Below are 13435 nucleotides of genomic sequence, written 5' to 3'. Positions count from 1 at the left end.
TTGCTACAAACAACAACAACAAAACTTTATAATAACTACTACTAATGAATTTTAAATGTATTGCTAATTGAACTTTAATATATAGTCATTTTACAACTAAACAGTAAAAAAAAATAATAATTTAGAACTCTTTAGAAATGTCATAATTCATGTTTTATTTATATTAGTTATATATTGTATATATTCAGTTTGATTCAATTTTAATTACACAGCATCAATTCAGAACAACAGTCCCCTCAAGGTGCTTGATTTTGTGAGGTAAGAGAAACCCCAACAGTAAAGACGACCCTCTATGAGCAAGCGCTTGGCAACAGTGAGGAGGAAAAACTCCCTTTAAACCTCAGGAAGAACCAGGCTCAGGGAGGGGTGGTCATCTGCTGTAACTGGTTGGGGCTGAGGGGGGGGGAAAGAAGAGAGCAGAGAGAAACAGGACAGAAGGCAAAGAACTGACCTGAACTGAATTCGGTTGAATTGAATTGAATCCTTAAGAGGCTTTTTTTTTTTTTAATGTGCAGAGTTAATGTTGCAAATGGGTGTATTTTAAACCAAACTGCAACATTTTCCTAAACCTACCTAAGCAGTTTTGATGCCTAAATAAAAGTGAAAGCACATGAATTACAGTCTCCAGGTGACTGACTCCTTAGTATTAGTAATTTTCATTTTATTGTTGAGTAACATTTAACCAATAAATACAGTTAACTATCAATTTACTGTTGTTTTTTTTTCAGATAGTTATGATGTCAAATATGTATCTCAAACTTTCTAATTGTCATATATAATGTCTTGTTTGCTGTTTTAAGTTCATATGAATTACAAACATCATATGAAACTTATGTACTTTTACAGCCTTTCACTCGAAAGCGGTGATCTGATGTAATTTGACTGTGACACTTCCTCATTAGTCACCTATGGCTTCTGTTTAATTATGAAGCAAAGGGAATTGTTTGGTAATTTTCCAGGCTCCTTAAACGTGGTTCCACTGACCAAAAAAAAAAAAAATCAAATATTTAAAGGCAATTATTCACTTTTTTAAAAGATCAGCTTGTCTGAGACACAAAAATCTTTACTCCTATTTTAATTACACCTTGCTGTCTGTCTTTGATCTGGCCCTCGCTGACACCTCTGGGATCTCTGAGCAATATTGTCTACAGGAGCCAAAACAGTGCAGCAAGGCAGCCCATATTAAAAGGGTCTTTTTAAAGGATTTCATCACAAGAAAAGGGAAATTTAAAAAGTTCTTTTTATTATCAACACTGCATATTGATTTTGTGAGGTAAGAGACGACCCCCTATGAGCAAGCACTTGGCAACAGTGGGGAGGATATACTCATATATATATATATATATATATATATATATATATATATATATATATATATATATACCTGCAAGCTAAGTACTGCCTTAAAATGTGTTTCCCCCTTTAATACAGAGGCCTTCTGATGACTTTTGTACGTCTTTTGGTATGCATGTCCTTGGGTGTGTGAAGGAGGACACGCAGTAATATTTTACGGTAATAAAGCATTTTATGGCGATTCTAGCAGCAACAGTGAAATAGCCCTATAATGGCAACCAAACAGCAGTATTATCCTGTGTAGCTTATATTTCACAGTACAACACTGTATTGTTTTTACATGAAAGAAACTGCTGTTGTAGATTACAGCACGCACACTGTGAAATAACATTTTAATGCTGGAAAAGCTGGTTGCAAGCACTCACTGGGTTTTAGCATACACCCATACTTAACATTTGTTTTACTTATTTCTGCTTACGTGTTTTACGCACATTTGTCGACATGCTTCGATTTGTTCTACTTGCATCACGCGTCATTTCCTTTTCTGTAAATTAGATGCAACAGTATTTAATTATTAGTGGAGCTAGAAATTCACGAAATAAAGATGTCATCCATTGTGGGAAAATGCTGCCAGCAAAATGCAGTGTGTGTCTTTTATAGGACAGGGCAGCCTTTTTGACAGTTTCAAAACTGATCACAGTGCAGTGTGTTATTGAATATGTGACTTCTTGAATCATGCATACGTTCATTATGAAAGGACAAAAAGAAATTCCCTCTTCACCTGAGGTACTTTGCCTTAATGTCTGCTGAAGAGTGTGTATGCATATGTGTGTGTGTCAGGGAGCAGAGGGCCATGCAGTGTCAACTTAATCAGGTCTCAGCTGGACAGACTGTAAATACAGTATCCCTCCCTATTGATCCCCCCCCCCCCCCCCCTCCCCCATTGCCAGACCCCCCCTACAGGCACATCCCTAATTCGGGCCCACCTCTGTCATGTGTCACAAGATGTCCAACCCCTCCAGCCTAGCACAAACACTCACACACACACACACAAGTGCACACACACCCTGCTGAGATGAAGGAAGCGGGGAAACAGGGGAGACAGAAAAAAGTCGGGGTGGAAGATTGAGGATGGGGGAAGTGTAGGGAGGATGGGAGGAGGAGACAGACCTACGGTGTGCCAGCTGGTGTTGTGCCCCCGAGTCGTGACTCATACTTTACCATCTGTCTCAGCGAGCACACTCACAGTGACACATACACACACACACACACACACACACACACAAACACCCACGAATGTCTTGTGAGCCATTCATTTATCCCACGTGTTTGTACGGGTGTGCATACACACACACACACACACACACACACACACACACAGGTATGACAGTAAGACGGATGACTGGTGGCTCATCACATGTGACTCCCCCTCTTGGCCAAACACTGATTCATCAAGACATGTTAGACAGTTTCCTCTGTCTGAGTGGAGAGAGCCAATCTGAAACCTGTTTCCAAAAAAAAAGGTAAAAAAGGAACTCCTAGAAATTCTCTGATGGGGTTACAAATGTAAAATAATGTTATGTGTGTAAATTTCACACATAGAGTCATGCATAGAGTCATGCTATGGTATGTTACATTAATGGCAATCATCATGAACAGAACTATAACGAAAGGAGTTATTAAAATTAATAGTTAAGGCCAAGATAACTCACATTTATGGCTAAAATGCTATCATAAACCTCAAGTGGCTTCAGATTAACATTTTAAAAATAAAAACATAAATTGGTAATTGGTTCATAAACATAATGAACCAGTTACCAAGGAGAGCATGCAACAGCTGCAATATTACACTTTAACCTACACCTGTTATTTGATCCAATCTCTAAGGAATCTTGTCATAGTCGTATAATATATAAGTATAGAATAGAATAGAATGCCTTTATTGTCATTATACAGGATGTACAATGAGATTGGAGGTTTTGGAGATTGGAGATTTGAGGATTGGATAGTTTTAAAAGGTGATCAGCATTGCCATATGGCAGTTTGTATTTATATAAATATGGACGTAGCTTCCAGGTCTGAAAAATGCAAAGCGCCCTAAGCCTGCATTGCATTGTTCAGCCAACAGGGGGCGAGTCCTCTGAGTGCAAAAAGAAATCAGCTTGTATAGAAGTGTTTGGGAAAACTGCCCTACATCTGACTTGATTTATTACCTCGATAAACGCTTCTTTGATGAGTTTATGGTCTTAGTCTCCAGCATCAAGTCTTGCTTTGTGCAGCTTGGTGTTCATCCTCAGCTCATTTGGTTGGACTGATGAGCGTTCGTCTGTCCTTCCACAATTCACACGAATTGCTACTCCTCCTAGAGTCAATCTGAGTCAAACTGGCAAAGAATGATTACCAATCACCAATAAGCTGGACTCAATTCTGCTCAATATTAATTTTATGTCTTTATAAGCTTATTATTGCAGCCCTCCACAACAGTCCTAGTTGCTCCTGTGGCCTTCTGGGAAAATTAATTCCCCACTCTGATCTAAGGGTCTTCACCCAAATCACTAGTCAGATTTTAGTGAATATTTTGTCCTGTATGACAATGACATCAAAACTGTACTTCACACGTTAGAATAACCTGTGGATTTGGATGGCTCAGGAGCCAGATGAGCTACTGTGTCATGGATATTCTGATTTTAATTACCGTCCCAGGTTATTCTTTAGGGTGTGGCTACCTGGTCATTGATAACACTGATGTATGAGAATGCAGCATCCATGGTTTCTCAGTCAGATCCAGCACGCACTTGTGAATGAGGTTTCTTCATCTGGTTGCATCCTCTCTGATATGTAGATAGTGTCAAAAAGTTATATTATCTAAATAAGAGTGTGTTAGTTATGAAACGCTTGGAATATTTTCCCTAAGCCTTTAGTATGACACTTATCTGGCACTGCTGGGTATGATGCACTTGAACACTAGTGTATGTGGTTATTTATTCTGCCATAACAGGCAACATTTTTCTTAAGCTTAGTCGAGCTTCTTTTTGTAGACGCTTCCTAAACCATTAGAAACTAGAAAACATTGCAAATTGGAAGCTGTTTGTTTCTTTTTTTTCTCCAAAACATTAGTAAATTTATCCACTTTATTAAACTCTAAAACAGCCTCCGCCTCCGTCCAAAATATTTCTCACAGACTAATCAGCAAAACATGCAACTCCCAATTATCTAAAAGAAAGCAACACTTTCTTTTTGGAAAGCACTTCTCTAGGGAACGGAGCTGTGGTGTTAGTTCAGTGAGCATGCCATAGAAACAGTGTTGATCTGGAGATGAAAAAGTAGGCCTCATAATGGCTGCATCTGTATGGAAGCAAGTGCGGCATAAACAAAACACCAGCTGAAAGCATACATTATGTCAGTTTGTGGCAATCAGGTTGAAATAATCATTTGTAAAGATTATTTTTAAAACCCTCTCAGAAAAAAAAAAAAAAATAGGCCGATGTACTTCCAGAGCAATTTCATTTTTCACTATGCAGCTACGCCCCGGCAATTCTGCAAGCCTGATTTCAGACGAGAGGCTTCGATTCATCTAATTTAGCTACCGTTTTACAGCACATGTTTTGCATGCCGCTTCTCTCCCCCCACCTACCACACTGTTTCAACAGATCCATCTGCGGGCTCTCTAGTTATTCATGGCGCAGCTGAAGTCATTAGGAGTGCTGCTGAAAATGCTGATTATGAATTAGTTACACATATACTAATTGCGTGTGCATTAGTGGCTCAGCACTCACTAGCTAACAGCAACATTTAGCTCAATCGACAAAACAAACTTCTTCCCCTTGCATTGGTAACGAGCTAACAAGCTGTTCTCTGTTTCTCTCTCTTTGGTTGCAGGTGTTTCTCGCGGTCGGATCACTTGGCGCTACACATGAAGAGGCACATCTGAGAGATTCGAGAGAGGTCAGCGGGAGAGTGGATGGAAGAGAGAGGAAAAAGGATGGAGGCAGAGTGGAGGAAGGAGGGAGCATCATCTGCAGAAAAATAACACCTTGGATTTCAAAGAGAGATAGTGGGATGGATTGAAGAAAAAAAAAACCCACAAGATTTGTTTTTTCTTGACTGGAGAAATAGGAACCACACAGGGACAACAGACAGAAATACAGGCAGACAGACAAACTGATCCTGAGTGGCTCTGTCAATCTGTGGACGACCAGTTGGTCCATGATTCCACGGTGACACATTGTCACCTCACAACCGTCCCCCTACTCCCCCCCTGTTTTGTCGCGTGGACTATACAGACGCTCCATCCCACCCTTCATATGTGTCTCAGAGGGGACGTCACATGATGAGCAGCGGGCCACGTGCCTGTAGTTGGCAGCTTTTTATTTGTCACCCTTTGCGGTCTTTGCCTTGCTGTGGTCCCTCTGTGAAATGCTTCCAGCCCTGTTCATGCAGCAGTGCTCCACATGCCAGCTAGGACACCAATGCCAAACTGGACCAGTTGTATAGTAACTTTTGTGTACTGACAGCAGTACTATTCGTAGAACACACTTTTGTTTAAAAAGAAGAGTTAATTTCCAACAGCAGCTCAGCTAAGCAAGCGCGGACGCTGGCTTTAACTCCCACAACACTTGCCGCAGCCCTTAGAATTCACCAAATCTTATATATCCAACAAATGTTTAACAGTTTTTCATCAAATGTCTGTCATATCCGCCGACTGGATCCATTTACAAATCACTATGACTCGATGGCATCCGAGCACTTGCCTGAATGGAGCGTTCCATTAGATTTCGAAGACTTGAAAATGGGAGTTCGTCCCACTGATGTGCTGTGAAGACTTACTGAGGTCATCTAGAGAGCCAGCTTGCTCTATGAACACCATCCTTTTTAGGGTCACCACTAGGCAAGTCTAACTAACCTACACTGGGGAAGAATCCTAGAATTTTAGCTGGAACTGAGTGGCTCAAGAGATGTGAGATGGCTCCTAGGAGTGTTCTTCCTCTCTGGGATCTTAGCTCCAATGAGTTGTCAGAAACTGTTGCACAATTGACTCTGTTGGCAAACTTTTGTAAAAATGTATCGACTGTCTTGAACTGGGAATTAATTAGGGACTCAACAAATGCTGGTTTTTCACATACCATCCGAGCGTGGACAGCCAAATGCACAAGTTGAAGCAGCTAGTTAACTGCGATAGCACACCGAACACAAACGAAAATCACTATGTATGTAAAGGCTATTTTGTTTCTAAGAAATGGCACTCCTGTTTGTTCGAAAAAGACAGTTGGAAAGTCAGTTTCGAAGAATTCATTAGAAATGGATGCAGCCAAAAAACAAAACAAAAAACTCACGTCTGCAGTAGATGCCTGAAATGATCTCTTTGGCCTATGAGAGTGATTGGCAACTAACTAGCCACTAGGTTGAAGAGGGATCTATCCTTTTCACACCACACCATACTTTTTCCAATTTAGCAGCTCTTAGACATCCTTTTCAGAAATTAAAAAACAGCATTTAACAGCTCTTTAAACCTGGCCCTATGCAGATCCAAGAACATTCCTGATCAACATGTAAGACTGAATGCAGATTTCCAATCTTCTGGACATGGAAGAACTTGTTGGAAGACACAAATTCAATCAACTGGGTGGCTCTTCTCAGAGCAAATCGGCATGAATGTATCTGTTGCAAGTCTGAACATGTTGCTGGGCCCATAAGTGTGGTTGGTAAGATCATACCAGACACCATTTGTATTTATACTTTTTTACATTTAAAATGAACAATGATACTGGGAAAAAACTAGCTTGTCACACCTGGTAACTTTTATTGGACCACTGAGAGGTCATGAGTATGGATTTCCAGTGGGTGGCTGGAATGTGTTAGGGGAGGATGGGATCTGCTCAGTCAGCAATGATAACTGCCCCATCAGCTCACAAAACTGCAGCAGAGTGAAACCCACACGCACAAAGAGGCACATACATTCACTCCTAGAAAACTGGAATTATCATTTGTCCTGGGCGACCTGACTTTACTTGGATGCAACAAAGCCTGATAAAAATCCAGTTCTTAGACATCATCATGTCACAGACACATATAAGGTTAACACAGGCTCATGTCAAACGCACATACACATATAACAGAGCTTGAACAAAAGTAGACTGTGAAGATACTGAGAAATTTTACTGAGGACCCCTGCATCAAAGTGTTAATTCTTTGTTTTACAAGTCTTTTAATTTGTGTGCTCCGCCTTGAGGCAAAGGTTAGTCTGAAGCAGTTTGTATTTTGGTAGGAGCGACACAAAATAGATTCTACCCTGTTACACCAGAGGCACATATCAATTTTGGACATGAATGCAGTCTAGCTCAAGTTTATTTGGACATGATCTAGCAGTGGCTTTGAAAGTAAATGCAGTGTCAATTCCTTCATCATAGTGAAGACACCGAGACACCTTTAAACTGCTGATTTAGTTTTAAGGAGGCCAAAAATTTTCACAGAACTTCCAGATTGGAGCTACTTTTAGTCTTTTGCTGTGTCTCAAATTGCATACTTACGTACTTACTCTTTGCAAGTGATTTTGCACTGATAGGTACAGCTACGTGCAGTGCAACGACTACCTGTTAGGTGTGCACGTAACGGTCAAAAAGCTGAGTGAGACAATTCTCACTGCCAGTGGTCAACATCTTGGCTGCATAGTGGAAGAAGAAAGATCTTTACACACTGGACATGTAAAATTTGTGCGAATGTTTCATGCAATAAAAAATATTTCTCGGATTCACCTATTCTTAATGCAGCTGTTCACACTGACCCTGTAATATTGCAGGACAAATTTGCATCATTTATTTTTTCAGAGGAAGCTTGATTTTTCCAATTTTTCGCATGCAAATAAACAGATCTGACCAATCATACTGTTTAACCTCAAACACACAGCTAGAAAGTCTGCTCAATGAAATTATTTCTCTGCCTCCGCAAATGTGGTCCCAACTCTACCAACAAGAGCTCAAACCGTTCCACTGACATTCTGAAATATGTACAAAAGTGGTCGTTATACATAAAATTCTCCCTGCTGCTGCCTTCTCATGACAATTGGATGAACCCAGAATCTCAGTTTGGAAACATCAGGACCAGCTCATCATCGCTTTATGTAAACTTAATTTTTTCATAGTGCATTTTTTGAGGACAAAATTTTCATGCTTTTGTTACACAGCAAGTTTGCATGCAAATTAGTTCCTGTTGTTTTATTGCAATGCGCTTGGTGTGTAAAGGCCTAAAGACTCACCAGCCAGTTTACAGCACAGATCGTGACGCTGACATTAGCTAGCTAGCTAACAGCCACAGATTTATATCTGCTTTCAAGGTTACGTTTTTGTGGCACTGCTTAATTTTTATGTATGTTATATTGGCACCTCCCACACAGACATGTTACAGTGTTACAATAAAGTTTAAGACCCAGATAGCCATTAAAACAGGATTTTGGAAGTTTAGCAGAGTTAGAAGTTAGTCGGAATTTAGCTAGCTAGCTATACCATGCTCTGACTGAAGTATTTCTAAAACAATGCTATTGCTTTGGGCATAAACAAAGATAGAAAACTAAATAGCAGCAATTTTTGGATGGTTATATTGGACTGTTTGGTATATAATAATGTGCTACCTGGTGGCTAGCTACAGAGCTATGATAAAGCTAATATAAACACAATAACACAAGGAAGATGCTGAGTAAGAAGACAAGAAACCGTCCACAGAAGGTTTGTCATTATGTTGCTGCATGATTTGGCTTACTTGCTATAGAAAACTCCTGATTAAATAACACATAATACAGGCTTAAATAAAACAAGTCATAAAACATTACAGTACATTAAAAAGACAATAACCACAATCAGTGTAGTAGATGCTTGGACCCGGAAACAGAGTTGATATAATGTCACTTAATAAGCAGATTGTCATTTCTGATAACCTGTCAGCTTCAATTTGAGAGAACGCATCACTTTCAAAATTCACACATGTAAGAAAACACTGCCCTGAATGGAAGTGCACTAACAGAAGTATGAATTGAGACACAGTTAAATAAAAGTCATCAATACTGGACGCATTCAAGATTTGCTTCACAGACAAAATCGAAATGAAAAATGTTTGACTTCAGATGGGTGTGTCATACCAGGCTAGCAGATCCATGCTTTCCTTGCTTAGCCCCTCTCCTCGTGTGAAAATGAACTGAAGAATTGCAGTTTAACCTGTGGGTTAAAATTGTATGATTGATGGCAGCTCTACTTGTGCTTGTTTCAGTATTTCAATGGGGCATGCTCCTGTTGAAGTGGACTATTGCAAATGTGTGGGAAAATTGGGAATTATTATTTTTTTTGTTGTTGTTTTGCTTTTTTTGTTTTTTTTATGTTCCTTACCAATCAAGGATAGCGGAAGATTTTGGACTGCAATGCTTAGACTTTAACAATCCAAGATATGAATCCCAATTACAGAACAGTTTCAAATTTGGTCTGGCTCTTCTTGTGAGCTGACAGAAACACAGTTTCTCTTCACGTGTCTGCCAGGAGCTCAAAAACTGGGATTTCAAATGTGAATGTGTTTTCTTGGAAAGGTCGTTTCATGTTGTCTCTGTGGATGCGGCTCAGTTCTGTGTCATCTTAATGAATGATTGTTAATTCTGCTGTGCCTGTGTTTTCTGCGTCCGTTTGTATTTGCACTCTGAATTTTTTGGAAAGCTCACTTGCATATCTGCTGTTTTCTGTCTGCTTGTGCACTACACTTCACACAACAACCCTTGGTGATGAAGCACTGGTCACAAAGCCTGTATAGTAGCCGTTTTTTTTTTGTTTTTTAGCACAAAAGGTACATGCATACACGCTACACAGATTCACATACATTGCAGACGTGCAGACAAACCACATGCTTGCAGACACGCTCGGGTGCATCCACGAGTTCATGCGCAAATATGTACAAGCACATCCCAAATCCACACACTCACAAAAACACACAGACACACACAAACACCTATCCTGCATTCTCCTTGTGGGTTTTTCCTACACCTTGTGAGAGTCGGAGATCCAGACTGCAGCTCTTGCTCTCAGCAGAGGGGGTGCACACACATTACTATGTCTGTTTCCACCAGGTCTGAATTTTAAATCAAACACACCCCCGTTTTTCTACCAGCATTCTCTCATCACTTCCCCCTCTCCCTCCTCCTTCCCCTCGTTCCCTCCCTCCCCCCTTCCTTCCATTTTCTCAGATATGATCCCTTTCAACTCCTCTCCTCTGTCTGACCCCCCACCACCATCACCACCACTCTTGCACCCACCACCTCTGCCTCCACCTCCCATTTCCCTTCTTTTTTCCCCCTCTGTTCTCTTTCTCCTTTTCTTTCTCTGTAAAAAGTGTTTCAAATTTATCATTTGTATATTATGATGTATGGGTACAATAATGTTCTTTATTATGGAAAAATGAGAAAGATTTATTTTTGTTACCAGTTTGTTTCATAATTCCTTTTTTAAATTGGTATTGTAATATCTCTATGCAAGGAACTGTTCGGTGAATCATTTTTATTTAAGAATGTAATTATGTGTAATAAATGGTAGAAGCAGCTTGTCGTGGAGTATTCATGGTTCTTGGCTGGTCTGTTAATGGCAGTTTCATCCGCTAACAATATGCACCTAATCATCCATCTTCACATAAAATATTTTATGATTTCTTATCAAGTCTCAATCACAGAACCATTCAGATTGTTAACAATACTTGCCTAGAGGACGTTCGCATAGCCTTTTCCTTTCTCTTCTCAACGACCAGAGCAATACTAGGGATTGACCGATTTGGGTTTGCTGCAGTCAAATGTACAAACCTGCTCAGTGAAAGCGGGCAGGTAATTTAATTTTCATCCCCCTATTTCTGCTATTTGCAGCAAAGCAGCCTTGGATGAGTAAAAAGGGCTCTGATTTATCGTTTCTTTTGATCAAACACAGGAAATGGGCCAGAATACCTTTACTTTGCCTGAATGCACACTCTCGTTGTCTCCCTCCAAGGGAGTTACAGCATGTTAATTACATTTGGTACCAACCAAGGTGATGACTTATCCGCTATTCCTGCCTTTTGACCATGACTAGCTGATAAAAGGCTAATCGAATAACTAATGGCTAATTAGGGAGTAATTACTCCCTGGTAAATGGCCCTATGCAGCGTATTAATTCTCCTTGGGTCTGGCAGTGAGAAACTCCCATAAGGTTTTTTGTTTCATTTAATGCTTCCTAATTGAAATGGGCACCCTCATCAAGAAGCTTACATGTATCTGTCGAACTTAATGTTCTTTTATCTTTAATTACAGACAGGCTGCATATTATCTACCTAAATACACCTACTATGTCAATCGCAGAGACACATTATAAAATTAGAAACGATAGAGTCATTTTTCAATAAAGGTCGCATGTCCCTCGAACGGTTTTCAATCGTCATTTTCATTCCCTGTGATGGAAATGAGGTTGTATGCGAGTTCACAGCAGAGCTAAATGGTCTTAATGTGTTCCAGCAGGGAAAGGGCCACAGAAACACATTCACATCACATTCACATTCATAAATACACTATCATACAGTTTAATGTTATTGTTGTAGGGCAATGGGCAAAATTTCTTTGGTGCGTTTAACTCTGCTGCTGTCTCAATTACAGCAAATGTCTGTAGCAGCTTACATTACAGTGGCAGTGCTAAGATGTTGAGATTTTAGCTGCATTTAGCTGGGCCTAATAAGAATGTAATGGCTGTTAAATTAAACATGTTCTTCTTTACCTCACAGTGTGGGGAACATGAATGTCTGGACCAGATTTCTTGGCAATTCAAATCACTTCACTCAAAACCACAAATCTCAACCCCCTTTTTTTTTACACTGACATGGTGCTATTGTCTTACATTGTATGTTGCCTGATTTAGAACTAGTTCAACACATTTCCACAATTGTGTCGGTGCAAAAAAGCTGGCAACAGTCAGGTAACACAAAATTATTGCCTTAACATTGGAACCACCAAAGTCAGTGGCTGTGGAAGTCACTAGTGATTGCAGATGCAGTGAACAGATTCTGGTGGTCATCATTTTCTTCAAAAATTATAAATTTTTATAGTAGCACTACATTACATTCAACCCAAACATGTTGAAATAAAAGTTAGTACTTCAAAGGCACCAAAGCAGAACTGGAAAAGATTCTAAACTGATTTATCCAAAACTGGAGCAACTGATATCAGTAACTACAGTAGTGATTACTATAAAACCAAGAACTTCACAGTTGCAGCTCACACATAATGCTACATGATCCAATGTAATAGTATGTAACATTTTGTTCTGAAACTTGCTGAAATTGGGGCTGCTTCTTAACCCTTTAAGATCTATAATAGAACATATCTGTACATTTACACATGCTGTAGTACCGTTTTGTGGAATATTTTAATTTGCTATAAATCAGTAGAGTCTTCAGAACCTTAATTTTAATAATATGTATGAAAGAAATTCATAGTAACTATAGAAAGTAGCTAAAAAGTGCATTAACCCACAAAGAAATTGAAAATTATTTTTGTATTTACATATTTTGCTAGATACAGAAATGTCATTGTTGTAAATGCTAATGACAACAATAAAGTACATGGAGTACGTTTTGTTGTTTGCGCTTTTTACGCGATTTCTGTGAACCCATGAGAGGAAGGATACAGCGCTCTGGGACACGCTGAATGCATGATGTGTAAGTGTAAATTCTTACAGATTGTAAGTGTAAATTGTTTTATATGCAGAGAGAATTATTGCTCTATCATATGTGATTGCATTTCGACCGGCATTTAAAGACAGTTACGCAATTGCAAGGGCCACAAGGCATCAAGACAGAAATTTCTCTAAAGAAGTGCTGGCACCATGTCGGTGGAAAACATGTTAAAAGCCTGGTACTGGTGCCTAAATGCTGGTAGCAGCATGGCCACAACCACAAAATTGTTTCCCCTCTATTGGAGCCACTAGCAACAGTGGTTATTTGAAGGACTAAAGCAAGAAATGCACAGACGATTTCCACATGAAACTCTGATTCTGTTCATCATAATTTTTTTCCTACAAAAAAGTTCGTCCCAACTTTTCCTCTCTACGTGTAAGGCTACATCTTAACTTAAGCCCGTTTGCCTCATGGGGAGCACAGGACA

The 13435-nt window shown here is 39.6% G+C and overlaps 1 protein-coding gene across 1 annotated transcript in view; it reads left to right on the top strand.

Moving 5' to 3' along the window:
• Window positions 1-10804, top strand: part of LOC115790792 (Krueppel-like factor 7) — a 48703-nt gene extending 37899 nt beyond the window's left edge. The window contains exon 4 of the mRNA XM_030744741.1: window positions 5173-10804. Within this exon, the coding sequence (XP_030600601.1) occupies window positions 5173-5224 (52 nt within the window). The 3' untranslated portion in view covers window positions 5225-10804. The remainder of the gene's footprint in view (window positions 1-5172) is intronic.
• The last annotated feature ends 2631 nt before the right edge of the window (window positions 10805-13435 follow it).

The sequence above is a fragment of the Archocentrus centrarchus genome, chromosome 2 (genome assembly GCF_007364275.1).
Source record: "Archocentrus centrarchus isolate MPI-CPG fArcCen1 chromosome 2, fArcCen1, whole genome shotgun sequence".
Lineage (NCBI taxonomy): Eukaryota > Metazoa > Chordata > Actinopteri > Cichliformes > Cichlidae > Archocentrus > Archocentrus centrarchus.
This window is presented reverse-complemented; position numbering and strand designations above follow the sequence as displayed.